Source organism: Genypterus blacodes, unplaced genomic scaffold (assembly GCF_046128005.1).
Source record: "Genypterus blacodes isolate CSIRO-AG114 ecotype Tasmania unplaced genomic scaffold, CSIRO-AGI_Gbla_v1 ptg000030l_1, whole genome shotgun sequence".
NCBI lineage: Eukaryota > Metazoa > Chordata > Actinopteri > Ophidiiformes > Ophidiidae > Genypterus > Genypterus blacodes.
In genome coordinates this window covers 4115351-4143237 of record NW_027466843.1, presented here as the reverse complement: position 1 = coordinate 4143237, position 27887 = coordinate 4115351, and the positions used below count along the sequence as shown (strand labels likewise).

At 45.0% G+C, this 27887-nt stretch overlaps 5 protein-coding genes across 5 annotated transcripts; 4 read left to right on the top strand and 1 right to left on the bottom strand.

Moving 5' to 3' along the window:
* The first annotated feature begins 1281 nt into the window (after window positions 1-1281).
* On the top strand, window positions 1282-9093 carry scrn2 (secernin 2). The gene is made up of 9 exons (XM_076145781.1): window positions 1282-1388; window positions 2815-2977; window positions 3626-3807; window positions 4612-4811; window positions 5807-6022; window positions 6153-6318; window positions 6656-6836; window positions 7795-7951; window positions 8706-9093. The coding sequence occupies exons 2-8, from the start codon at window positions 2816-2818 to the stop codon at window positions 7945-7947; spliced, it is 1260 nt and encodes a 419-aa protein (XP_076001896.1). The 5' UTR covers window positions 1282-1388; window position 2815; the 3' UTR covers window positions 7948-7951; window positions 8706-9093.
* An 888-nt stretch (window positions 9094-9981) lies between these two features.
* On the top strand, window positions 9982-15510 carry LOC142994924 (uncharacterized). Its single transcript, XM_076145817.1, has 4 exons — window positions 9982-10041; window positions 12381-13029; window positions 13106-13201; window positions 13674-15510. The coding sequence occupies exons 2-4, from the start codon at window positions 12406-12408 to the stop codon at window positions 14877-14879; spliced, it is 1926 nt and encodes a 641-aa protein (XP_076001932.1). The 5' UTR covers window positions 9982-10041; window positions 12381-12405; the 3' UTR covers window positions 14880-15510.
* Window positions 15511-15938: 428 nt separating this feature from the next.
* Window positions 15939-20492, top strand: LOC142994776 (uncharacterized). Its single transcript, XM_076145622.1, has 6 exons — window positions 15939-16055; window positions 16488-17276; window positions 17392-17601; window positions 17793-19316; window positions 19439-19515; window positions 19947-20492. The coding sequence occupies exons 2-5, from the start codon at window positions 16503-16505 to the stop codon at window positions 19502-19504; spliced, it is 2574 nt and encodes an 857-aa protein (XP_076001737.1). The 5' UTR covers window positions 15939-16055; window positions 16488-16502; the 3' UTR covers window positions 19505-19515; window positions 19947-20492.
* LOC142994777 (group XIIB secretory phospholipase A2-like protein) lies at window positions 20134-22477 on the bottom strand. Its single transcript, XM_076145624.1, has 4 exons — window positions 22084-22477; window positions 21026-21114; window positions 20745-20910; window positions 20134-20652 (listed from the first exon to the last, which is right to left on the bottom strand). The coding sequence occupies exons 1-4, from the start codon at window positions 22376-22378 to the stop codon at window positions 20534-20536; spliced, it is 669 nt and encodes a 222-aa protein (XP_076001739.1). The 5' UTR covers window positions 22379-22477; the 3' UTR covers window positions 20134-20533.
* Window positions 22478-23436: 959 nt separating this feature from the next.
* On the top strand, window positions 23437-27786 carry LOC142994848 (uncharacterized). Its single transcript, XM_076145722.1, has 10 exons — window positions 23437-23771; window positions 23855-23924; window positions 24073-24453; window positions 24562-24675; window positions 24787-24903; window positions 24979-25086; window positions 25258-25373; window positions 25468-26963; window positions 27052-27131; window positions 27229-27786. Exons 1-10 carry the CDS (start codon window positions 23689-23691, stop codon window positions 27268-27270), a joined length of 2607 nt encoding a protein of 868 aa, XP_076001837.1. The 5' UTR covers window positions 23437-23688; the 3' UTR covers window positions 27271-27786.
* Window positions 27787-27887: the final 101 nt, after the last annotated feature.

Sequence of the window (27887 nt, the reverse complement as noted above, 5' to 3'; positions counted from 1 at the left end):
CTGCTAAGCCTGTCAAGTAAGTTCAATAAAGGTCACAGACATCACTTAAGTCGCGCCTGTTGGGTAAGAAGGGCTTCTGTTAAGTTTATTCAAGGGCAATGCATTCTGGGAAGCACACATTCTTTCTGGTAAAACAGTGATTAGCTATGGATTTGAGGTCAGAGGGTGTTCATGGCAGCTCATTTTAAGTAACGCAGACGTGAACTCATGAGATGAATTAGTGAAGATGATCACCAGCAAACAACATGAAGCTGACTAACGCATGAACTCCACGAGTTAGCCAGAGTTGTTTGTGGTTCAAGTGTGTTAGGCCAAGTCTCAAATCCTAGTTTTTACAATGACATGAAGGGTTAAACATAAATATATATGTAAAATATAACAACAATAATAATAATTTTCATTTCAAACACCATCAAAATCTCCATCTTACACTACCATGAGGGCCCCTGAGTGGTGTACTACAAAAAAAAGATTGTGAGCTAACCTCTTTAGCCTTAAGTCTGACTAATGTGCAACACACTTCATGTCAGAGTAGCAAAGGATAATACTTGAGGCATATGAAGAATATAAAATGTATGTGTGTGTAATTTTGCACTTCCATATTTCATGCCTGACAGAGTGAGACATGCACTTAGTCCTGCAGGAACGGTGAAGCTATTTTCCAAAGTCGGGTGACTGGTGAAAAGGTGGTGCTTTATATTTCTGCCCGGTTAAGCTTGAACTGAACCTGTGCTGTAGCAGGCTAGCATTGGAGCATAAATTACCATGGCGACAACATGGCGAAAAATCTGCTTTAAAATGGAAATTAGCTCGCTAACCCCTTTATCCCACTCCCTTGCACACCTCTCTGATTATGTTCAATACCAGTGAACTTTCACTTGCAAGTAAAAACATCATCAGATAAGCAGGTATTCATGTAAGAATAATATTTTTACTGGAATATTAAACATCATTGAACACAAAGACGTAATCAACTCTTAGAGGTGAAATGGACTCAGTGACAAAATTTGGAAGCAGACAACAGAAAGCAACTGCATTCAAATGATTAATATTCTAGTCTCCGTATTTTTCACACCAGTGTTTCAAAACCAAGCAATATAATTACAAATATATGTTCCATAATATAACAGAAAAATATTGATAAGTTTACCTTAGTAAACCTGACAGAGAATTTCTATATATAAATATATATCCAATGACATCATACAGCAGACAGCAACTAAACTTTTTAATCATTATCATCGTGGCTGCTGCGCGCGTGCGTGTGTCAGCGCGAGGTAGCGAGACCTTTAAGTACAGACCTTTGGATTTGTCGGTCACGTGACGCCGTGGATCTCCGCGAACCTGTCTTCTTCTCCCCGCCGGCCGGCCGCTCCCCGCGCTGAAAGGTAAACGTTTCTGCTGCGCCATTTCGCCACAGTAGCGACACTTTACAGCCCCGCAGCGCGGAAGTTCAGCGTCGAAATGACACGAGTGGACAGGCGTGTCTGTGCACAAACACGGACAGACTGCCAGTGTGGGCACAGCGCTCAGGCCTTGTCTCTTATTATGATACACGCTGCTGGTCACAGGCGCTCCACACACAGACACACAGACACACACAGATACACACACCACGGCTGTGATCGGCGTCAATATTACTGCTGAATCTCCTATTCGGTGCTTTTAATTCGACAGGCGGTGATACAGAGCGACGTGGCTGTGGGATTTGTGCAGATTACAGTGAATAAAGTGCTGTGCAGGACTGGCTGCTAATCCCTGTGTGGTGTGGTGTGGTGGTGTGTGTGTGTGTTCCTGTGTGTGTGTTCGTGTTCCTGTGTGTGTGTTCGTGTTCGTGTGTGATCTGGGATGGGCACTGACAGTCATTGGGTTGGGTGTGGATGAAGCACAGTCTGACCACACTCTTCCTCCTCCGAGTATGTAACTCATACTTTCTGCTCTCAAACACACTGCTTGAGTTATTGACAAAATCGTCTTCATACGGTTATTGATCGCTTCCCCATCTCATAAAGGAGTAAATCAGATAGCAGACAGCAGCAAAGCTTCAAAGAGATTTTAATATACACAATTATAAAGAAAATAAGAACTTGAATACATAAATACATAAACTGTATGGACATAAATTTGGCACAACTGCTTGAAACACACATGAGAAAACTCCATGTTAATATCTTTGTTATATCTTTCTAGTTCATTTCTAGTTTAGAATATATCAAATTAGATTCATCAAGCTCCATGATGTCGTGAGGATTGTGTTCCTTTGCATCACAAGACCGTATCACACAGTAATTATCTCATGGCCACAAGATGGTTATCGTGTTCTTACACTTTTTTATAAGTGACTGTATTTTTTCATAACACTGTATGTCCCCTCCTTCATAGAGAACACAGTTTATGGACATCCAATGAATGGAAGCTACACAGAATTACAATTCATCCTTCTGTTGTAGAGAAACACATTGGCCAAATGCTATCAGAGTTGTTTTTACTTAATATTTGCACTTTTGATGTAAAGGTGATGCACAATGTTGCTGCAGAAGGCTAATGTAGAAATGGATCAATGTGTATTTTCTTTCTTTCTTCATACAAAAGCATTGCCAATATTTCAAAATAACTGAAATCTGTAATCTACTAAGGAATAAAGCAATATGCGCTCCGAATAAAAACAAACAGCAGTATTAAAGCCAATTCTTCAACCAATCACTGCTGACTTAATTCTTAGTAGAAGCAGCCTCGGGAACAGGAATCTGGAACACTCAGGCTGTAGCTGCGTTACACCCACTGTGCTCAGATTCTTTGTTGCCTCTGGTGCAGGATGGCAGAGGCTCCCCGGTCGTGTGACTGTTTTGTGTCGTTGCCCCCTGGATCTCGCGATGACCATGTGATTTTTGGGAAGAACTCGGACCGTCCCCGGGATGAAGTCCAAGAGGTGGTCTGCATCCCTGCAGCTTCTCACCCTGCAGGATCGCTCCTAGAGGTAAAACAGACAGAAATGTATGTAACAGTAGGAATGCATTTATCTGCTACATTACTGTTTCTAATAAACTTGTCAACTAACTTGTGACCACAGGCATCTAAATGTTTTCACGTTATTGTCACACGTTAAAGGTGCAACAGAACAATTCAATGTAACATATTATTCCAGATGATAAAACTAATGAAAACTGGACAAAATTATTGATACCCCTTAGACGTGATGATAAATCATGGATTGATATTTCAAGCAGACTACTTTCTTAAATTACTACCACAGATGTCTTCAATCTCATTATCAATCCATTTGACCTATTTAAATGGAGAAAAGTTTTCACTATGATTAAAATAATTGTATTCTACGTTATACTACATAACATACATTGTGGCTTTTAGATCAACACCAGCGTTCTAACTTGTTTTAACCCTCAGTGGAACAGATTCACACACCAATAAGCCATATCCTATCATATCACATATAACATAAAGGCTGTATATCGCTTTTGCATCAATGTGTTCCTTTTCATAAATGAGAACAAAACCTTTTTGACACACTGACTGACTGGTACTGACTGCAGGGCGTCCACTTTCTTTCTTTCTTTCTTTCTTTCTTTCTTTCTTTCTTCCACTCTTTCTTTCTTCTTTTCTGTAGTGCACCTACATCAAGATCCCTCAAGTGGAGCAGACCCATGCTGTTGTCCTCAGCAAGCCTGCCTGGATGTGGGGGGCTGAAATGGGGGCCAATGAGCATGGAGTCTGCATTGGTAACGAGGCGGTCTGGACCCGAGAGCCTGTCGCTCCTGGAGAGGCTCTGCTCGGCATGGACCTTGTCCGGTGAGCACGTAAGCCTTTTTAAATCCCCACCAAAAAGCTCAGCCAATTTTTTGAACAATGTTCAGTCAGTCAATATTCCTCAGTCTTTGATCAAAGGGGTGTGTAGTTTGCCCTAAGCATGTCTTGACAGGTGCATTGAGCGCATTACAGTAAAGAGCTTTATATGTCCATCAGTGATACTCCTCACAAACACCATTTCCTTCAAAACACAGAGCTGTGGAGCACATCTGCAAACACACTCGTGTTTTGTGCCTAACCCAATGAGGTGAACAAACAGGAAGAAAAATAATAAAACTAAAAATCCTTTCCTGCAAACACCTCCAGGGAAGAGCAGTGCCAAACTTCAAAGGAATTAAAACTGTCTCAGTTTACACAGCCTGTCAACAAGTCATAGTTACAAAGGGCTAAGTAGCTGTTACAGATGACTCTCTTGATCATAAATAATCCTTACCAATAATTTGATATAAAGCATTACTAAAGGGAAGGTCGATTGAGACATTAGCAAATGAATTCTTAAATGATTTCAGCTTGGTTTGTCTTTTTAGTGCAGCGTTTCTCAATCATGGCTCGTACCACAGCAGTGCATATGTCTCATCTCTCCCTGCTTTAGGCAAAGCCAAAACAGATTAGTTCAATCAGTACAGGTAAGGTGCCCTGCAGGAGTAATTAAGCATTTTTTTTAAAACTTCTGCAGAGCTTTGTATTCAGCAAAACTAGGATGGTTTAAGGACATCCAGACCAGCAACATCTGGGACTGCACACTTAATTATTTTGTACTAAATATTGTGTGTTTTTTGTTGTCAGTTTGGGGCTTGAGCGTGGGGACAGTGCCTGGGCGGCGCTGTCTGTGATCACAGGGCTCTTGGAGCAGCATGGCCAGGGGGGCCATTGCAGAGAGGATCCCGAACCCTTCAGTTACCACAACACCTTCCTTCTGGTGGACAGAAACGAGGCCTGGGTCCTTGAAACAGCTGGACGGCTCTGGGTGGCACAGAAGGTCACAGGTAGGGGCGGCCCATGGCAAGTCTAGGTTTCAGAAGGTCCCTGTTTTGATTGTGGGCACCTCCTAGTAGAACAAGACACTGAACCCCTAACCGCTCCTAATGTACAGTCTTGGTCTGGTTCCTATCTAAATCAGGCCCTAAGTGTAGACACAGATTCATGTTCAGGTTTTGATCCATGTTTCTCAGTATATGAAGATATGTCAAGCACGTTGCACCTTTTGCCACTCCTCTGCCACTGGCATCAAAGCACTTTGCTTACATGTAATGTTAAAGGTCAAATTTTGGCTTTGACATCCCTGATTGCGGTGTTTTCACAAGTACATTCTTGAAAGCCTTGGCCCATTGACAGCAGTGCAACTGTGTTGTTCTTAAAGTTTATGAGTGTGACCCAACCTATCCAATCACACAGCATGTACATTGTCTTGCTACACTCAGAACACTGAGATATAGAAATGTTGCAAAGTAGTAGCAACAGTCGTCTAAGTGTAAACCATGTCTACTTTTTCTTCCATTGTCTTCACAACAACTACTCCAACAGCGTTATGGCCACCAAAGGCTATATTCACTTTAATTAATTAAATTAATTAATGGCAGTTCTTAGGTGCTTTGAGTGAAATAGTGCTCCGTATTTACCTTTGGGCAACACAAAGGTATTGTGCCTGCCAAATAGAACAGCAGCTCATCTCAAAACTGTATGTTCAGGTAAATGCATTGTCTATTTGGAGCGTTCCATACGTATGGACCACAACTATGTGAGGAGGAAGTAGGAGTCATTCAAACACACACCAGACTGGTATTGGTACTGGTTCATCATAGCTGCGGGTGAGGAAACTGCTTCCTGGGTGAAGGTGTACACGTTGCAGCTCTCATTGCAGATGGTTTGATCTCGGAGAAAGAGAGAAAGATGAGAAGGCAGAGAGCTAACTCCCAACTTGCACTGTTACATTATTTCAAACTAGATTTTACACTATGGCCCGTCTGTCATCTGTTTTCAGAGGGGGTGAAGAACATCTCCAACCAGCTGACCATCAGTACTGAGATCTCTGCGGAGCACCCCGAGCTGCGTAGCGTGGCCCAGGCACAGGGCTGGTGGGACGGAGAAGGAGAGTTCAACTACTCTCAGGTGTTCAGCCCAGAGAACCCGCCTGCCAGGATGGAGCTGGCCAAACAGCGCTACAAGGGAGGAACGGAGCTGCTGCGGCAACACGATGGTGAGGGGAGGATGACTCAAATGCTAGAGACTTCATGGTATTGATATCCATACTAGAATAAGCTACCTCTGCCATAATTGCAGGAATCAGTATTTCATATGAATCTGTCCTGTAATGTTGTCGGTTACAGGCTCAGTGACAGCAGAGGTGATGATGTCCATTCTGAGGGACAAACCCAGTGGGATCTGCATGGACTCTGGAGGTTTCCGCACCACAGGCAGCATGGTGTCCATCCTGCCCAGAGACTCCAGCCTGCCCTGCATCCACTTCCTCACTGCCACCCCAGACCCCTCAAGGTAAGCCACTAGCTGAGCCCCATGTCTACGATTAGTTTTGGCGCAAACTGTGCCACTAATACAATGTTTTACTTTTATATACAAGTATAAAATTGTGTCACTACACTGCTGTTAGGTTGTAAGAAAGATGGGAGATACATAAGTTGCATTGTGCTTTATGTATCGCAGCCAAACTTCTTACAAACACCAAGAGATCCCAATTCTCTCTTCATTCTTTCATTTCTGTTTATCCTACATTCTTCTTCTGCATGTCGGGACATTGGGAGTTTCTGAGTCTGTCTCTGTCTCTCCTGTTTCCCTGTCACCCTACCACCCTAACTCCCCCTCACTTTGTTAGGTCTGTATTCAAGCCTTTTGTCTTCTCGGATTGCATGACTCCTGTGCTGAGGGTGGTCTCCCCACAGTTTGGCCCAGACGACCCGGTCAGGAAGCAACCTCGCTTTCAGAGCCAAGTGGACCGCAGACATGACCTGTACAAGGCCCACCAGGTGGCGCTCAACACCATGGAGACCAACCCGGTGGGCACTTATGGAAGACTTGTATCACTGATCAGCTGTGTCAATGCTGAAGATTGGAGCTCACATTTCATTACATATACAGCCAAATCAGAGGCATTCATGTCAGAGTTTCTCATTTCAGAATCAGAGCAGAACTTCACATTTAGACACACTGTACAACGGTAAACCACACACGCACACACACATACACACACACACACACACACACACATTATAGACATACATACACTGAGTTACCATCAGGAGTAAACCACAAACACAGGAGTACTGAGAGGTTGTAAGCCTTACAGCAAGTCCAAACGTACATAAGAGAGAGAGAGAGAGAGAGAGAGAGAGAGAGAGGGAGAGAGAGAGAGTACAAACAAATCTCCAGACTGAGCTAGAAACTAGGAAGATGTCAGCATTTCCAACCAACTATTTTATTTTATTCTATTTTATTTTGTTTGTGTCTTGTTACCACATCCACCTGTAAAAAAAAAAGGCATAATTTAAAGGCAAAATAATTATTATTTCATCACTGAATGTTTTTTGTTCAGATATTTCATGTGACAATTATTTACATTTTTATCAGTTTGAAATTTTTTCAAGCAATGGTTAATTGTGTGATTATTTTTAACCAGAAAGTCTTCATCTATTCCAGTGGCACAGTCCAGACGCCAAACAAACCAAGCAAAACTACCATACAAAGTATTTGGAAAACTTTAAAGCTTATCTTAAATGTTGCCTATGTCCAAAAAGGTATCGCACTCAGCAAATAATATGTTGTCAGTTATATTTTTTTAAATTTTGGTAAGTGGTATGAGATATAGTAGCTTTACCACAGCGCTCAATGGAAACGCTGCTCAAGCAGGTTCAGACTAATTATATAGTTATATCAGATAGTTGTTACGTGTGACTTTTATGAACTCTCTCTCTCCCTCTCTCTCTCTCTCCCTCTTTCTCTCTCTCTCTTGTTCAGGACGAAGGCTTAGCACTCTATGAGATTCTGAGGGACATGGAGACGCTCTGTCTGAATGACATTTCCGCCTTGCTGAGCGGGGACGTCTCGGGAGAGGAGCTGGGGGACTTATTTTTTGACTGTGTGGACGCTGAGATTAAGTTCTACCAGTGAGGAGGTGGGAGGCCTCTGCAGCTGTATTTTCTATTATTCATAGATGGAATTTCCCCTTATTAGTTCGGTGAAATATGCCAACTGTCGCTTGATAGTCAAGAAACTCAGACTCCTATGAGTTTTAATAGTTAGATATACTCATTAGTATGATACCATGGTAACTTGTGGTGCAACAAGGTTACACCAGCAATTCTAGTTCCACTTGTTGATACACAATTCTCTTAGATAACTTATATGAATGACCTTGATCACCTTGAATGAATCTGATAACGCCACAAAACTCATCCTTCAACAAGCACAAACTACATGTATGAAGTAGCTGTGGTGCCCTTGTTTTAGCTTTAATCAGATGACTATTTAACTGCAGAACACAGTAGTTTCAATACAATTCACAAAGTTAATCAGTTAGGACACAGCAGGGTCAGTAAGAGCTAACACACAGCATGTTGATAAACTGCTCCGTATTTAACAGCCATACTTTGTTCTGTTCTGCTGTTGAAATTAAAATAGGTCAATTTCACATTATTAATTAATTATTAATTTTTAATTTCATTTCATATTGACGAAAGAACATTGAAAACAAATCATTTTGAATTTTATGCTTAATGTTGTGTGTCTTAGGAGAAGTGAGGCGTTACAAAATGCTGTAATACATCCAGATACTGTCCACACCACACAACACACCTGTCCAACATTTCCTTTTCTACACCCACCATAAGGTCTCTGTGCTTAATGTGTGAAATTGTCCTCTGTTCCAGCGCCCTCAGGTGGACATGCTGAGCACTTGCAGGAGAAGGCCCCGGCTCTGTTACAACTCTGTGTTCCTGCTGTGATTCACCACTGGCTCACTCGCATCACACGCACATCTCTGATATCATTCCATCATTAACACAGCCTAAATGTCTAAACTGCCCATGAGGTTGGCGCATTTATCACCTGTATCACCCCGGGGAGCAATGACTGCACCACATTAGTGAGTATATAATGATGTAGACTACACAGGCGCCTATGTAGAGCTGTGTGATGATGCACAAATACTGTAAGTATGGTACTTGTTTAACACGCTGTTTACTGTTGGAATGGGGTGGGCTGTCATTGGATGGCTGCCTTTAGGGAAAGATCTAATAAAGAATGTGCTGTTACTCAGCTGTATGGTGAGTGTTTGGTTATTACTTAAGCATCATCAGTACCCAGGTATTTGATCTATAATACTGTGATTTTTGATTGTAATTATTTTTCAATCATTCCCTCATCCGTGAACAAAGGTGGCTGAAGGTGGTTAAAGCTTTTCCTCTGCCTTTTCTTAAACAAGTTGTAATAGGTTATAAAAAGTTTCCCTTTAATATGGAGGAACGGAACATGAAAAGTAAGTGTTACAAAGTATGTGTTGACAAAAGAGATCTAAGAGACCTTTAATCTAACTTATTGGAAGTATATAAATTGAAAAGATATAAAGCAAGTTTATTAATCCCTAACTTTGAAACAGCATTTTAGTTTACAGTTTATTTCCAATGTTCCCAGTATACAATACCAGGATCACTCATTTGTTTTATTTTTGTTTGACAAATATCTGAAATGTCCCTACACAATTTATCACTCTTACAAATCAATAAGAAAAAAAATACAAAGACATAATAAAACTGCTAATTTTGTTTGAATTAAATTAAAAGAACCCTTTGCGAATGCTGGACCCCTGAACAATGTTTGGAGGAATGCTGCTCATTGTACTGACATACATACACACACTTCTAAACACGCTCTCCAATTACAGTTGTAAGATATAAAATTAATTTGTGCAACAGGACATCATTCATTTAATAACCCGTACTAAATAAAAAATGGCATAGATGTTATCTCTTCTTCAGATAAGAAAGAGGATGATTTATGGACTGCTTTTCTTTGTTTATTAGTTGACTGAGTGGATGATTTATTGTGTTTATTTTAGTTCGTTAGTGTACCTCTATCCACGGACCAGTGGGTGGCGGTAATTCGCCTAAACAGCTTTATTAAATCGATAGAAGAAGAAGAGAAATCCTCAGTTGGATGTTTCTCGTTGAGGCTGACCGCTAAGCTAACTGGACATCAGTTTCCCATGTAGGTTATAAACCGGCTGAACTGTTTGTACACTCTGTCACTGCGGTGAGTCTTGTGAAACCCCACAACAATGCAGAACATTTTGTCCATGTTTTCCTCTTGTGAAGTAAAGGAAGGCGGAGAAGTGGAGGACAGGAGGCAACGTAGCCACATAGCTCCCTCTGAAACACCGCTAACGGAGCAGCTTGCGCCTATTCATCACATAAACCCGGCCGAAGGCGTTATCCAACATATGTTCTCTCTTCCTGGAAACGGCGCTCTCTCTTATGTAGTATAACACATTCACCGGGTGTTTTATCTTCCCGATATTTATTGTCGCTGCGTTTAGCAAAACATTAGGCTAAAAGCTACCGATAGGGAGCTCCAGAGGCGATGACATCTTCACTAACTTTGGATATGAACTCGGGTTTCTCCACAGAGACTCTCGTGCTAACTCGTTCAGCAGAGCCAGGGTGCCATGGAAACCCGAATCTCTGCCGAGGATGTCTGTATTTGAAGCTCGTCAGTGAAATTAGACCCAGCTGTGTTGCAAAGCCTCGTCGTCTTCCACGTGTGTCTGGGGGAAGCATTTTGTTTGCATTCGTCAAAGTACACACTTTGTTTAGGGCCTTTATGCTTCTCGTTGTCTCGATTATCGGCCCCCCCTCAAAAACCTCAGTGTGCATGGACGTGCGTTTTTATCCAGGTCCGCCTGTGTAAAGATAACGTGTTATTCCTTAATTATTGCCGCTGTGTTCTATTCCTGACTGATTTGCACCTGACAGTCACCTGATGAATCACCGTGTTATGTCATTCAGATGGTATACTGCTATTCAAACGTTAGGAACCACTGAGACATGTCCTTGGGCATGCATTCAAATATTTTCTTTTCAGTAGGAATACCATTAGATAGATCAGAAACACATTCTAGACATTGTTAATGGTGCAACTGACTGTTACAGTCTTATAGTAGCTATAGTTTAAAGGCTTATTGATCCCTAGAAAATCCTTGTGCTGTCATTGTGGCACAGGTGAAAACACACTGCTGTCATGTTGCTGAAGGAAGGAGTTAAAAGGACCTTCTTTGGGCGTCTCTGGGATCTGGAGCAATCGGCATTTGTGGGATTGTTTATGGTCTCAAAATGGCCAGAAAGTCTATTGTTGTTTTGAGAAATGGAGGCGATTTCATCTGAGAAATTGGCAAAAAACTGAAGATCTTATATAGATGACAGAATAGCTCAAAGTAGATCTGACCAGGATAGAAAGAGAAGTTGGAGGCTCCGGTGCTCAACTGTGCAGGAGGATGAACTCTCTAGTTTGAGAAACGGATGCCTTACAGGTCTTCCTCCTCATCTTCAACAGTAAAGAGGAGACTGGTTGCTGGCGTTTCTAGGCAGACTTTCAATGGAAAAGGCCTGAGAGTGTCCCAATAAAAGGAAAAGATTAAATTGGGTAAAAGAACACTTTACATTACATGACATTACGGTCATTTAGCAGACGCTTTTATCCAAAGCGACTTACAATAAGTGTGTTCAACAAAGGTAGATAAAAGAACTTCAGGTCACAAGAAATCGTAAGCGCATTTCCTTCCTAAACCAACAGCTAAGAGCATAACTAGAACTAGAGTAGAAGTGCAATAAGTTAGGTACTATGATGAATGAGAAAAAAAAGGACAGATTAGAAATGAAAGATATGAAAGATTAGAAAACAGCAACACTTGAGATTGGACGCAGAATAAGCGACAAGAAGCTGAGTTCAGCAGGACATAGGTGCCTGGGAGCAGGTAGAGATGGAGAGAGAGAGAGAGAGGAAGACATAGGTATGAAGGTGTTCAAGTTAAGTTAGACACAATGACCCAAAGCACTGCTCCAAATTATGCAAGACCTATTTAGGGAAGACGCAGTCAGCTGGTGTTCTGTCTCTAATGGACCGGCCAGCGCTGTCACCGGATCTCAGCCTTATCGAGCTTCTGTGGGAGCAACTTGACCGTACGGTACGAAGGGAAGTGCCCATCAAGCCAATCACACGGGGAGAATGTTCTGTAGATCGACTCGGCGAAGTGACAGTCAGAATGCCAAAGGCTTTAGTTCGGCGTGCGGATTTGTTTTTAAAGCTGGAAAACGTGACATTTTCTGAGTGAATCCAAACAATTGAGCCATTTGATCTGCAATATAATTATCTCAGGAGGAATTTTAGAATATCAGCCTTGTTTTAGTAATAATTACAATCCAGATTTAGTTTTCATGGGTTTTCATGCAGATAGTAGTTGGTCTGATGGTCTGATGTTTTGACTCAGTTGTCAGTCAAGCTGTACACCAAATTCTGAATGAATGAATTGTTCTTTTGCTGCATTCTCTTAGCTGCCGGTGTCGCCTTGGGAGAATCATGTACTCAAACAAGTTTGAGTACGACCGCAGGTGGCAGTACGGAGACCGAAATCCAAGGGATGACGGCAACACCAGGTGGAAGGAAAGACCTGGAGCTCACAGCGACGCACAGCGGGGTTCCTATCACAAATACGGAGGGGAGGCACACACAAGCGCAGAGAGGACTAGCGGAAGTAAGGAGTACAGTGATTCGCCTCAGAGGCCGTATTATAAAGAGCAGCTGAACAGAGAAAGGAGCAGGAAGAGCCCTGTGAGGAGACGGCCGTCTTCACCTGAATGGAGCGTCTCCGAGAAAAGGAGGCGGCGGTATACAGTAGACGACGAAGCCGACTTCAGGTACAGGTACGAGTCGGAGGATAAGATGTACAAGTACTCGCCGGACGATTCCCAGCGTACGCACGCAAGCAAGGATTTCAAACGTGCGACGCCACCAGAGGAGGATTTCAAATACAGGAAGACGCCACAAGAACCAAGACCCAGGCAACAGCATGAAGACTTCACCTACAGGCACGAGCCGGAGGACTTCTCCTACAGACGACCGTCTTACAAAGACAGAGACGGTCAAGAGAGGAGCCACGACCATTCAGCAGAGAGAACGCGGCCGCAAGAGTTCCCCATGAAGGTAAGGTGCAATCAAAGGACGGTGCCTCTAGGTCTTCTATGTTATTGTTGTTAAGAAAACTAAAATGTTGTTTCAGACTTCTGCCAAAGCCCGAGAGAAACATTACAGCCCTACAGATCGAGAGGATCATCAACCCAGGACCAGGTTTCCCTTGAACGGCTCACGCGGGGAGGTGAGTTGGCTTCACAGGTTGTCGGTTCAATGCCGTTAATTTCCTCCTCAAAATGCCCTGTGATTGACCTTCCAAAGTTGATTAGTTATTTATTTATTTGTCTTTGAGGATTCAGATCTGTACTCTTCCTGTATCTGGCCCAGGCTCTTCAGTTTTACGTCCCTGCACACGCAGTTGCTGCTCTGGGTTCAAAGTAAACCCGTTTGCTTAGGTTACTCACACTGACAGACTTTACTGAGGTGAATGGAAGGAATGGGGGGGTGGGGCTTGTAAACGGAGATGGCCCGGCTGAGGCTTGTCTTATGTTATACTAAGTAAGCAAAACCTTTCCTCACTGCAATGATCAGCACTTGCGCGTGACTGAGAACTTTAAGCTTCCTTCTGGAGTTCTCTGTCTGTCTGTCTTTTATCTTTTTGTTATAATTCTGTTCTCTTTGTTTTAAACTGGATGCTTCTCTGTGGTTCCTCTCAGGTTTATGAACGTGATGTCGGCAACCCAGCTCCTGTTGTTCCTGACCAGAAAACCAAGGGCTTCCAGCGTTTCCTCGACGTGCTCAACAAAGGCGTGGATATTTCCGCGCTCAAAAAGTTTGCAAAACCCTCATCCTCAGGGGAAGATCATCAACCACCATCTCCAGCTTCTCACTCCAGCGCTACAGATCAGCCAGGTGCTCCGAGTTGGCCGAGGAAGCGGAGAACTCCCGAAAACAGCGGCACCTGGAGTCAGAGCAAAGGTTCCCGGGGAGACGCCGCTCCACAACCGAGTCACAGATCTTTCAGCCCCAAGAGACGTTCTCCATCCCATGAGAAGTCTCATCAAAGGAGTGAGGCGGGAGGAAGTCACTTCAGCTCCAACAGTAGGTCCAGGTCCCCAACGGAGGTAGAGAAGAGGACGATGACCCCTGAAGAGGAGCACAAGCACAGGCAGATGCAGGATGTGCTTCACGCCATCGGCATGGATTTGGGATTTGAGGAGCTGGGGCAAATGTCCAGTCGAATTCAAGAACGCTTATACGGGAAGAAAGATGGCGATAGAAGCCGGCGTCATAAAGACCACAGAGAGAACACCCGGCCTGCGTTTTCCCCTCAACGCCGCAGTAGATCATCAACGTCATCATCCTCATCAAGCAGATCAAATTACAGCCCTTTAACTCGGGGCAGTTCGCCGAAAAACGACTCTTATAAGGGTGAGCGGGACGTAACAAAGGCAACAGAGGCCAGTGACAATGACTACGCTCCTCACATGAGCAGCAGTGTGTTACAGGACACTGGCAGAAGTGATAATAACTCCCAGGAAAGCAGTGTTTCATCTTCTGTATGTTCTCTTATTCCTACTTTCCCTACCTACTCTACATCCACACAGCCTCCCGCGCCCCTGATGCCCACCTATCCTCCAGTACACTACTCACCATATTCATTGTATCCGCCTCTGCCTCCAGTCTGGGCCCCAGTTGGACACAGGCCTCTTCTGCCCACTCCCTTCTTTCCCTTCCCCCACGCAGCACCACAGTTGAACATCCATCCGGCACTAATTGCCCAAGTTACGCATGCATTTCCCCAACCGGTTCCTAATTACCCGCCTCCGCTTTTGAACATGCAGGATGCAAATAAGCAAAAGGCAAAGACGCAGTCGAGGCCCCGCTGTTTGCAGGTCATCGACACCCAACAAACTGGATGAAGAGGTGCTCATAGGGTGAAAGGGTGAACCCCTCCTTCATAACTCATAGAGTAGACGCAGTTGGACCAATCAGAGTTCAGGTGTTTGGACAGTGTTATGGGTTTTGCTACCTGCCTGGTAGAACAGCAACGATCTGAAGTACTTACAAACAAATCAATCAATGGGACACTTTCAATGCCATAAGCTTCTTGTCATTAGTATGCTTTTGCACCTATAGCACAATGACATACCATACGACATCATCGGTTGTGTTAGACATTCTGTCAGGCAGTTCTCTGTCATAATTTGGTGTAATGCAGAAATCTTTGTTTATTGTAACAGTTTTTGTCCACAAACATCTTGTTGGAATGCAGGCCTCTATCCACATCACGACCTTTAACCCCACAGGCCACCGTACAGTGATTAAGACACACCATCTCCTCTGCAGACCCCTGGCATTTCTCATAGTGTACACATGCAGACATTATATGTAAATATTTGAATTGTGTAACAATAAATACTATGTTTTACACTGACTGCCATTAATTTCACTTTCTTTTGTTGGCTATGGCGAACAGATTGAATTTATGCTGAAGCGCTGTTCACAAACTCGTTGCTGCAGTTATCTGGATGTTTGATTTGATTGAATTTGATCTGTTATGCATGCAGGATCTTGGCAGCAGTAACCTTCCTGTTGCAACTGATCAGACTTACACAACAAAGAATTTGTGAGCATCCCTCCCGGCAAAATCTACTTGCATACAACAACAAACAACAAAAGCTCCTTCAGATCACGCATCACGGATCACTGAGGCATTTTCACCTTAATATTTAAATGACACGATTGAGCAATGGGTACAAATTAACAACATATTACAGCCACAGAGACACGGCTAGGAGCCCTCGTGTCAGATGACCCGAGAAGGCGCTGAGTAAACGCTATTTTAATATCCAATAAAGGCGATAAAATGACCAGCACAAGTTAATAAAAAATGAAGCAATTTCTGTGTTTATGTGTTCTCCTTCCGACCAGGCGGTGGCGCCAAACGCTCAAACTTTACCACCCACCACCACCGAAGAAGCAATCACAACATTCTTGGCCCAGTTCTGTCATATTTAGCTACATTAGCTTCTCCTCACTGTCACTGTCTGGTGTTTAAACTCATCACGACCGAGCACTTCATCTTTTCGCTGAAGGTGAGCATTCTTTCAAACACACTTTCTGGTGATATTCGAACGAAGAAACAGCCACTTAGTCAGCTGTGGAAGGTAAACCGCTAATGTGTGCAGCTACATTTCTTCACGAAGAGACGTTTAATTTTAGATTTTTATTTGTATGTTTGTTCGTGTCAGATGTCGTAAATCGTGTTTTTCAGTACAGTTTCTCCATTTCTTGACCTTATTCTACTTCATATCTGTGTTCATTAAAGTTTGTTTTAACCTATGGCATACGTGGGGAGCAGTTTTCTTTTCTTTCGTTGTTATTTTGTTATTGCAATGCTGTTTTATGTTTGCCACATCTCTGTTTTCAGGTCAGAAGGTTTGGAGATTTTAAGTTTTAAGTCTCCCCTCAAATGTGAATTGAAGTTAGCTCATCCTTGTTCTTTCTTCTGTCATCTTCTTCATCAGAGATCTGGAGCCAGAATGAATCCACTAAACTGGAAATCCGTTCTTCAAGATCAGTTGATGTACCTAAGATATAATTCAAATTGCTCAAGAACAGAAAGAGACGAGGACACTTGCAGAGATAAGTCCAGAGACAACCTTGATGAACCGCATTCCAGTGATGTATTGAACATGGGATTGAAGCAACATGAGCCTCCACCCAGAATCAGCAAAGACTTACTCCTGACGTACTCAAGAACTGAGAGAGACGAGGACACGCGCAGAGACACGGCAAGAGACCACCTTAATGAAGCACTTACCAGTAAAAGATCAAATGTGGGATCAAAGGGGCGTAGTCCTCAGTCCAGTCGTCACGGTTACAGTAAAGACATTGGCTCAAGAACTAAAAGAGACGACGACGGTGACAGGGATCACTCAAGACACGCTCCCGATGACCCACATACCTGTAACGGATCTAATTTGGTATGGAGACAACACGGCCCTCCGTCCAGTATGAGCTACAGTAGAGACTCTCCCTCAGGCGGGGAGGAAGACCCCGATGGAGAACTGCTGGATGCGAGTGTGGAGGATCCAGAGCTGGTGAGGAAAATGTTGGAGCTGAGAAAGATCGAGGAGAAGATTATGCGGAAGAAAGCTGCTCTGGCTCACATACAAGTGGAACCGTCTGTGAAGAAGACGGCTGGTTGTGTGTTTAACGGAGGGACTAAGGAGCGATCGGCGCAGAGGCCCGGCCCCAAAGCTGAAACATTAAAAGAAAGAGTCCGTCTTATTTTGGAGCAAAGACGTCCCCAGGTGAGTGGAAGCTTGTAGATCTGATCTGAGTGTACATTGGCTTAGTTTGGACTGTACGCATCTGTTTCGTATGCTTCGTCCCTTGCAGCAGCTCTTCTTCTCTTCCCGCTTTCAGGTCCGTTTGTCCTCATCAGATCCTACATGCGTTCTCCTCCAGTCCCACAAAGACACAATGACACCGTGGAGCCGCAGCAGCAATGGTCAGCTGCAGGAAGAGCATCCGCTAAAGGCTCGAGTGGCGGCGTTGATGAAGAGGAGACGTAGAAGCATGCAGCTGTTGCCGTCGGACAGAGACAAGGACAGAGACAGAGACAGGGACAGGGAGGTGTGTATGTTAAACAGTCTGCAGTAAAGCTACTTAAGATGAGCAACATGCTGACTCTTCATATTTAATAGAGGGTAATGCAAAGATAATGACAGATCTATTCATTGTCTTAACTTAACTCTTCACTCATCTGCTTCATTTAATGTCTAAGCTTTAATATTCTTCTGTTATTTCTTCTTCCTGTTTGTCAGGTGTGTGACATCCTGCCCCCTCCTCCCAGCCAAAGCTCCGCTCCAGCTACTCAGGAGGACAACAACGTAAACAAGGGCTTCCTGCGCTTCCTCAGGGTGCTGAACAAAGGAGTGGACATCAGCGTGCTCAACAGGATCGTTACTAGTGACGGAGAGGACGTTCCTTTGGGTAACCTGCCCTTTAACAGTTGGCCTCCTCCTGCAGTGGATCAGGAGTCAGATCTGCCCGACAGGAGCGAGAGCCGGCCGTCACTCATCGAGGTGAGGCAGCAGAGCCGTAGTCGCTCTAAAAGCGGAGAGAGGACTGAACCGTCCGGTCGGGAGGGTTCCTATAGTGAAAGACAGTCGGCGCTTGAGGAGGAGAAAGATGGAGGAGATGGGTGTTTTGAGTCTCATGGTGGATCAGAGTCTCCCCCAGCCACGGAGGTGAAGAAACCGAAAGTGGAGGAGCAGCACGAGCAACTTCAGAATGTTCTGAGGACTCTGGGCTTCAGCCTGGAGGCGGAGGAGATGAGTAAACTAGCAGATCGAACTCAGGAAAGGCTGTACGGGAAGAATCCAGATGGCAAACAGAAGGCTGATCACAAAGCAGAGCGAGAGCACAGGAACGTCAGCAGAGAAAGTTCCTCCTGCTCCAGCAACTCCAGTCGCAGCTCTCCATCTCCTCTGCGCTCCTCCAGCGGTGACAGCCCCGACCCAACGCCAGCCTCTGAAAGCAGCCGCTCATGCAAAAGCAGGGACGCGATGATGACGCCTCAAGATGGAAACCAGGACAGTGAATCCACTCAGAACATCTGGATCAAATGTCCGACGAATCCTATAGAAATCCCTTCACATCACCCACCATATCCAGAAAACTTTGACGCCTCGGGTGCGATGCCACTACATAGTTTGGACCCGTACGCTCAGTATCCTCCCTACTACAGAGGCCATTACAATGATGCCACAAACTCAGACTGGAATTTTACTCAGGCGACCATTTTGTCCTCCCATAATCCCAATGGCTTTCCTTACCAGCACCATTCCTCTTATCCAGCTGTAGCAGCACCTGGCGGATTCTACCCTCAACACAACTCCTTTGAAGACGTCGACCTAATGGAGCATGCGGACCTCTATAAGAGCGAGGGCCAAACTGGAATACCCTCTCGCCCTCGGTGTCTGCTGGACGTCCACGCTAAACCAGCGTGGAGGCAGCACCCGGTGTTGCAACTCACTAAAAGCAGCAAGAAGAAGAAGAGGCCCTCGGCAAGGAGACGCCGGCGCCGGAGAGAACAAGCTCAGATAGAGAACAACAAGGAGGCAGGAGACACCACAGTTCACCAAGAGGTTGAGACCTCTTATAATGTAGATTTACGAGATGATGCAGATGTTATTTCTCCGGGTTTTCTTGCGTTCCGAGATGATTCACCAATGCCTGCTGCCTCACCAATGCCTGCTGCCGAGGAGAGCTCAACAACAAGGCAGCAGGGAGAGGTTAGGTCACAACCCACAGAGGAAGAAATAAAGGCAAACCTAAATAAGAAGGTCGGTGGTTGAGTTGTAACGATGCCTTAAAGTTGTTTCTTTCTCTGTAAATCAGTCAATTCAAGCTTGATTTATTATTTGTTTCCTTACTCTTATTTTCCCTGTGTAACCATTTGTTCTAGCTCAAAGCGTTTAATCAGAAGATGAGACAAAAAGGCAAAAGGCCAGCTGTGAACTCCCTGCAGTGAACGGCTCTCAGGTACGTCACAGGTCTGAGGTTGGGCTTTAGTTAGCAAAGTTAGAGGAATCGTCTTTATATTGTTGATTTTATTTATTTCTTAGGTATTGTTTAGCATTTTTATCTTCACTTGTTTTGCAGGCTGTCATAGGTTTACTCTGTCATAACTTGTGAATATCCTCTGTGGACATGTGAACTCCAAGCAGTTTGTCATTTGGCCTGTAGGTGGTGCTGCATTCCACTTGAGTCTGCCATTTTGTTCTACTGCAGTTCCAAATGAAGATCAGTAAATTAAACCACTTGCTATTCAAAATAACACATTTAAAGGATTGTGTCGAACAGGTCATCTAGTCATCACGTTATCTAGGTCCTCTTTGAATCTTTGCATACTTTAAATATGTGGAATGAGCTCATTTGTTTGTTGTTTATTTGTTGTATTTGTCTTCCTATAGGTCTGGAGAGTGCTGATGTTGTCGTGTTGATCGACAGGCATTGTTTACACATACTAAGTGTTCCAGGTGTGTGTGTGTGTGTGTGTGTGTGTGTGTGTGTGTGTGTGTGTGTGTGTGTGTGTGTGTGTGTGTGTGTGTGTGTGTGTGTGTGTGTGTGTGTGCCAAATGGACCGACGCACCACACATATTTCATTAAGTGGATGAATCTTTATTAATAATTTTTCAGTCATGAATTATTAAATGAATGAAACAATGAATTGAATGTGTACTGATATTTGTTTTACATGTATTAGGTTACCATGAGCACGAGCTGTAGTCCTCTCACATGCTATACTGCATCGTTGTTTTCTGGAAGGTTGTATTTGTCGTAGCGGAAGACGGAAGTTAAAAACATCTTCACTCATCAAATCTGAAACTAGTTCATGTGACCGGGGTTCACTTCTCAAACAAAATCTCAAACTTTAAACAAAACATCCAAATAAATTACTCTAGTAGTTCCACACTACTAAACACTGTAATCCAAGCACCGCAATTGAACATGCTGCTCTCGCTGCTGAAAAAGAGAGAGGAATGGTTTGTATTTTGATCTAAAGTTCATCTCTGGTCTCTCCTTCACAGTAGCAGGCCGCCCTCTGACTGTTCATGTAAGGCCTGCAGCCCAGCGTCCACACTGTGTTGAACAAAGTGTCTGCTACAGATTCACATGCTGTGGAGAGAAAGCGACAAAACAGGGATCTAATCAGGATACACTTCAGATTGTAATGAGACGGGGGAAATAGAAGTTTAAATGTTACCGACCTTCTACTTTTGACACAAAGCCCAGGCTCTTCTTGAGGTCGGAGCAGATGCTGTGGAGGCACCAGCGGAATTTGGAATCGCAGCGATATTTGTTGGAACCGCACGTGTCGTAACACATGTCCAACTGATTGCAGCACTTGGTCATGGCAGGTACACCCATTTCCATCTGGAACAACGGCAAAAGTGTGTGATTGTGTTATCTACAAAACACTTTGACTTGCTCACGTAATAAATTGCCACAGATGTATCAAAATGTGCCAGTGGATAGGACAATAGCGTACCCCCTCTGGAACAGGAAGGCCGAAAAAGTAGGAACTGCAGCCATCGGGTTCTGGCATCTGGTAGTCGGCTCGAGGAAGAGGAGCTGTGCCTGAGAGGAAGATATCAGATGGCACCCGTGACCTTTGAGGGCTTTGAGGATTCTACCGGCTTATATTATTGATTTTAAAACATCAACCTAGGCGACCCAAGGAGGCTTGTATGCATTCACATGATATATGACACACTCCTTAGTCACAGGGCGGAGCCTCTGCCATCGCCGTGGTCACAGTCCATTTGTAGCGCGTCTCCCATATGATAACGAGATGATAAGTAGCAGAAGAATGCATCAGCCTCAGTTAACCATTCATTGAAAGTATTATTAAATAGTATCTTTAATGTTATCAATCCATTCTTTAACATTTCCCTATAGATGATCTGTTTACGTCAACCAGGCAAATTATCAATTTCTTGGACTCTCGGATGGATTTGTAGTTTATAACATATAGCTCTTCTTAGCAAACCCGAGTAGAGGGTCTGAACTGTATTGCTGAAAATATTGTCTCTCTGTATCTTTCTCTGTGTCTCAGCTTCATCCGGTCTCTTTGTGTGTGTGTGTGTGTGTGTGTGTTTGTCTAAAACAGCAATGCACACTCATCCCTCGCTAACGCTTCACACCTCTGACTTGACTTCCTATCTTCTGCCTATCTTCTGCCATCTTAAAGTTGAACTGTTGACTTCCTGCCTCTGTCTGTCACCCAGTATAGCAACCTGGACTGACCCGCTCAATATTAAACTTGTATTTTAATCTGAATTTGACCTTTTATTCATCACCACTCGATATCTGACACAGGCAACAGCACACATTTAATTTCATTTGAAGGCTGATATTTCTCTTACACAAAGACCACAGAAATGAACTCTCCAGCAGCTATAGTCTGTATTTAAAATGTTATTTTATCATATACTCTATACTCTCTGACTAATAGGATCTAAATTGATAGTAATATACTGATAGGATAGAATATTAACACTGATCTGACCTACGAGGTGCCTCTTAGCCTCTCATCCTTTCACTTACCATGTCGACAGCGGTACTGGCACACTCCATCACGTCCACCCATTAACTCCAGCACCGAGTCAAAGTAACCGCCAACCGCCTCAAAGCTTCCCCTGAGGGAGCCCAGGCCCCAGTCTCCTTCGTCATCCTCCTGGCTGGGCTCTGCTGCCGGGGCTGCCGGGGCTGCTGGGGCTGCTGGGGCTTCTGCGACTTCTGGGGCTTCTGGGGCTTCGGCCTCCTCGCTGAGAGCACGGTGGCTCTGCAGGCTCAGCAGCAGGAGCAGGAGGGGAGCAAGACGCTGGGCTCGCTGGTTCATTCTGCAGCTCGGATTCTCAGGGAGAATAGAATTACCATTAGAGTTAAAGAGAACGAGAGAGTGCACAGGGAATACTGAAACTATCTGAGTGGCCTGGACTTTGAGCCAGACAGTGGGATGGCCTCATATGTGGAGGAACAAAGTCCAGATTCTATCTTCACTTTTTAAGCTTTTATCATTATCCTTGATTGATGATTAGTGTGTTTGTTCACTCAGACAAGTGGATTGAATTTCATTTTAATCTTGTTAATTTCAGTGTAAACAGTGATATTTATCAGCAAACTGAGACAGAGGATTTGCTGTGAAAACAGTGAGCATCATCACCCCCTGTGTCCTGATTTCAGAGAAGAATTACCATCTGCCAGCTTTGGTAGAAGATGTGTTCAATCAAGGAAAAGTCAACCTTAAGCAACTGGACTTGCTGGAAAAAGCTTGAAGATCATCCAAAAGAACAACAACAACAACAACAACAAAGAAATGAACTTGCTCCAACTGAAGAACCATCGCTTTTCTCAGCAGCCCGAGGAGGCAAGATATCAGTGCTGTATGCAACGTTGTCTACTTTGACCCCTTCAAACTATATGACCCTTTAAGGGACATATGGGAGAAAGATGTGGACCAGACCTTTGTTGAAGAAATGTTGTAGTTGCAGAAACAAAATAATAATAACATAACCATCAATTAATTCAAGTTTATTCGGGATCAAAGGAGGTGGAGCCTAACTCATCAGACAACATTTGGATTTTATAATTATATATATTTTTAATGTCCTTCATTGGCTTTATGGATTTGTGGTTTTTTATTTTGATATGGATTATATGTGAGCGAGGTTATAAATAAATTCAGTGTGTTATTACCAAGATCATAAGGTTGTGTTAGTTGAAAATATCCCTTATACAGTTCCATAATGTTACCGTACCAATAAACAACGAAATCCCCAATGACATCAGCCAGTATGGGACAGTCACACTAGTTGGCCACTAGATGTCGCTAGGTGTCACGGTTGGTACATTCCGCAGCGGTGATTGGTCAAAGGTTGTGACGTCAGTTCACAAACACGGAAGTAGGTAAACGATGGAGCGGCGTCTGTAGTTAGCGGTCAACACGTTGAGACTGTTAGCTGGAAGCTGTTTAAAGCTTCAAACCAGCGGCTTTAAACTGAAAGGAGACAGTAGTTTAATTAGCTCGTATTTGCAGAGGCGGCGGTTAGCTTGTCAGCTCGTTAGCTCATATAAAGTCATATTTTTCAGTTGTTTTTTTAACCAAAGCCTCTGCCTCTGCTCTCTGAATAACTTAACAAACCAAATAAGATGGCGTTTGCGAACCTGTTCACCACACTGCGTGTTGTCAGTGAAGATAGGAGTGAATCTGTGTCGGCGTTTCCTCCCAGCAGGTAATCTTGCAGCCATGCGGAATGGTGCGTTTGAGGACCAGCTTTAATTTGCTCGGTCACATCTCTCTTGTTTTGCTTCTCAGCACTTCGGACCGGGGACGTCGTGGCAGAAAGAGGACAAACCCGAGTGGACGGAATGATTATTATAAGAAGGTACACCACAGAAGTATCATAACGGACAGATGAGCCTTTTTCTCCACACTAACATCATCACATATCGCTATAGTCTTATTATAGTATTATGTCAATAAACCGAGCGAGAGAGAGATGTAAAATTCTGATTCTGTTTTCTGTTTCATAGAGTCGTTTGTGCCAAGCTCAGACCAGCGGCACCAATGGAGCTCACAGATCCTTCCACGATGATGAAGATTACTCCAACTTTACAAATGACCACACAGCACAGCGGACTGTTGATGGCCGTGTTGGTTTCACCCAGTGGGGCGATGTGATGCGTAGCCAGAGCAGAGAGGCTGAACAGGAGAACATGCGGCGCAGAGGCCAAAACAACAAAACGAATGGGAAGAAGCAATGGCAGCAGAGAAAGAAGACGGAGGAAGAGGAGAATCGCCACTGGCAGAAGAATAGACGAGAACCGGCCAACAGAAGGGGACGGGGTCAGACTAAACCTTCTTCTTGGAACGGTGCGAGAGGCGACAGGAAACAAGCAGGCAGGAAGAAGCCGGTAAGCAACGACCCCAAACCTTCCAACCAGGTGGGAGTCCCCTGAATGATTTGTTTATTTACTTTAAACACTGACTTTGCTCGTGTTTCTGTTCACCTTCTCCTGTAGGACGTCCCGGTGGAACGCAAGAGGACGATGACGCAGGAGTTCATGGAGCAGAACGCTTTGGTCGTGGATGGACGTGTGCTGTGTAGGCACTTTCTCTGGGGGAAGTGCATCAAGGTGAGACTCCCTCTGTACTCCCTCTGTACATCATTCACTTCATCCAATTTGACCAGTCGAGCCTCAGCCCGGAGGTTTTTAAAGTCTGTTCCCTTTTTGTTTTGGCCGCAGGCTGACAGCTGCCAGCTTGAGCACATTCAGGGCTACAACGACCTCATCAAAGAAATCTGCAAGTTCTACGTCCAGGGGTTCTGCTCCAAAGGGCCCATCTGCCCGTACATGCACAATATCCTTTGGTTAGACGGAAGTACAGTCGTGTTGTTACGCAGCTAATCGCTCTGTTTCCTTCACTCGCTCCAACATTCCTTCCCCTGTAAGTTTTTCCACGCAATGGGAAAATGTACCCAGGGCGCCGGCTGCAAGTTCTCCCACGAGCCGCTGAGTGAACTGACCAAGCAGCTGCTAGATGAGGTGTGTGTGTGTGTGGTTGTGTGTGTGTGTGTGTGTGTGTGTGTGTGTGTGTGTGTGTGTGTGTGTGTGTGTGTGTGTGTGTGTGTGTGTGTGTGTGTGTGTGTGTGTGTGTGTGTGTGTGTGTGTGTGTGTTCTCTTAAATCATTTTTTTTTGTGTGTCACTGTTTGCAGGCACTGAAGCGTGACCATGATCTCAGACTCGCAAACAAAGCCGCACAAGACGCCTCAGAGCCGCCGGCCAACGCGGACGAGCCGGCGACTCCTGACGCACTGACGCTGCCCATCAGGTGAGCCCAGACCAGCGTGGTTCTGTTGCATGTGTGAGAGTTGTAATATTATCCAAGATGATGTCATAACACGAGGGTTTGTCTCCTCCTCCAGGCCAAATCTTTACAACAGCACAGGGCCGCACGCTGAGGAGGACGGCTCGGCTCAGACTGAAGGAGAAGCTGATGTTACAGAAGATGCCGCCACACCCGGCGACCCGACAGCAGACCTCCCCCGCCCGGAGCCACTGTGTTACTCAGTGGAAGCGTTGATTGAACCTCAGATATCCAAACCGTTCCCCAGTTTCTACACGCGCCCCAAAGCGGAAGAACCTGCGACTCTGTCTGACACCCGGGACCTCGCAGACAATCCTACTGCAGTTCCTTACTCGGTTGAAGCTGTGCTAAGGTCTCACAAAGACGCGGGGGATTCTTCTCTTAGCTACTCGCCAACCCTTTCTACCACACAAACTGTTTCCTATTCCCCCTACACCGCTTTCCCCCCGGTCACCTACAATCCTTTAAGATCGGCCTACCGAAACGCCGAAACCTCACATTTGTCAAACACCGCAAAGGAGCCGAAGACGTCCCGGGGAAACTCGCTCAACAGTCTGTCAAACTCAACTTTGAACCCCTCCACAAAGAGCGGCCCTGATCTTCCATTGACCTCCCCAATTCATAAGGAACAAAGTAGGGATACACCAGAGTCCCAGAGAGCAGCTGGGAGAGGAACGTCTGGGCTTCGTCCCCCCGTCACAGAGCTCCACAACACCAACACAGACTGGAAAGTAGCTTCTCAGAGTAAGACTGAGACCCAAAAGCACAGGGGTGCAGTGTTTAGCTTGGGAACATGTAGGAATGATGCTGCTCATCCATGTAAACCGGTCAAACCCTCCCGGGGGGCCTTCCACACCCTTTTCTCAGGGTCCCCTGGTCAAACATCCACTCCACCAAATCCCGCCCAGACGAAGGCACGTGTCTCCTCTCCTTCACCCATCGCATCGCAAAGGTCGGCGCTTGCTTATCGTCCTTCCACTTCTTCGGCGTCTACGGTTCGAACTGTGATCCAGCAGCCCCTGTCCGGCCCTGAAGCCGGCCCACAGACACGCGGCGGTGCAGAGGCAACAGCGGACTCCGGTGGTAATGCAGCTCACTGCGTGGAATCTTCAGATGGACGCCGGGAGACGGTAAAAAGACGCTTCCACGACCTTTTCGCTCGACCCATTACCAACATCTCGCAGTCCGTCCCAGGTTCTGCTGCAGAGACTTCCAGCCCTCCTACTCGTCCTACAGACCGTGCGAGTAAAGATGTTGCGGAGGTTGAATCCACTAAGACGACGTCCAGGTTATTCCTCGGCCTCTTTGCCGCTCCTCTGGGCGAGACTCCTGCTCCTCCTCCTCTCCCGCGTGAACTATCTACACCAGCGTCTGAAAGGACCTCCTGCCGCCCCGGAGTATCAGTCGGGTCGAGCTCATCCGCCTCCACGCAAAGAGATTCAGGCCTCGCCCGCGCTCGCTTCAAACCCATTTCTCAGGCACCAGCGTCTCCTGATCAACCTGACACGGAGAAGGAAGAGAATTCAAGTTCTGCAGCCGTCCCCCCTGGTAAAGGTAAGAACCTCCCTCACACTGCTTTAGGAACACCGGGATCAGAATGAAGGAAACTGTGTCCATGCCCTCTTTTTGTTGTATTTTGTAGGATCAGTTCTGAAGACCCTTTTCCTGAGCCTGAGCCCATACAGAGCAGACACAGAGCAGCAGCAGCAGCAGCACCCTCTGGTACGCCTTCTTATTTACCCTCTATGATGCAATCGTGCTGCTTTACTCCTCATTCCTGCCAGAGCTCACTGTTGTTCTGTTTGTTTGTTGATTTCAGAGAGAAAATGAAAACAGAAGTGTGTGCATCTCTCCAGAGTAGAAGGTGAAGAGGAGGAAGAGGACAAAGAGGAAGTGGGAGGTGGGCAACGTTTGGTTCTTCCGTATTCCGAAGTTGGTGCCAATAGGACTGTTGTTATAGCAACACCACCAAGCTTGGTTACAGTGAGACCCGGCACAAAAGTAATACGGATCGGACCGTGTGTGTGTGTGTGTGTGTGTGTGTGTGTGTGTGTGTGTGTGTGTGTGTGTGTGTGTGTGTGTGTGTGTGTGTGTGTGTGTGTGTGTGTGTGTGTGTGTGTGTGTGTGTGTGTGTGTGTGTGTGTGTGTGTGTGTGTGTGTGTGTGTGTGTGTGTGTGTGTGTGTGTGTGTGAGAGATCACAGTTGGGTGACCTTTTTTTGAGACTTATGACTCTGCTCATTAATGATGAGAAACTTTTGATTCATGCTGCACTTATACTTTTATTTAAAGAGGCAGAGCACAGATTGGATTGTTGTACACAAGAACAGTGACGATAAAAAGGTGCTGATCTTTTAAAGGCGGCACATATAGTTTTTTTATCCCATCCTCGTTTATAATGGAATTCTGAATGCGTGACTTTTCCTTCACTTCTTATTCATATGTCGGGTGCGTATGAGGAGCAGTTTGTTTGGATTTGG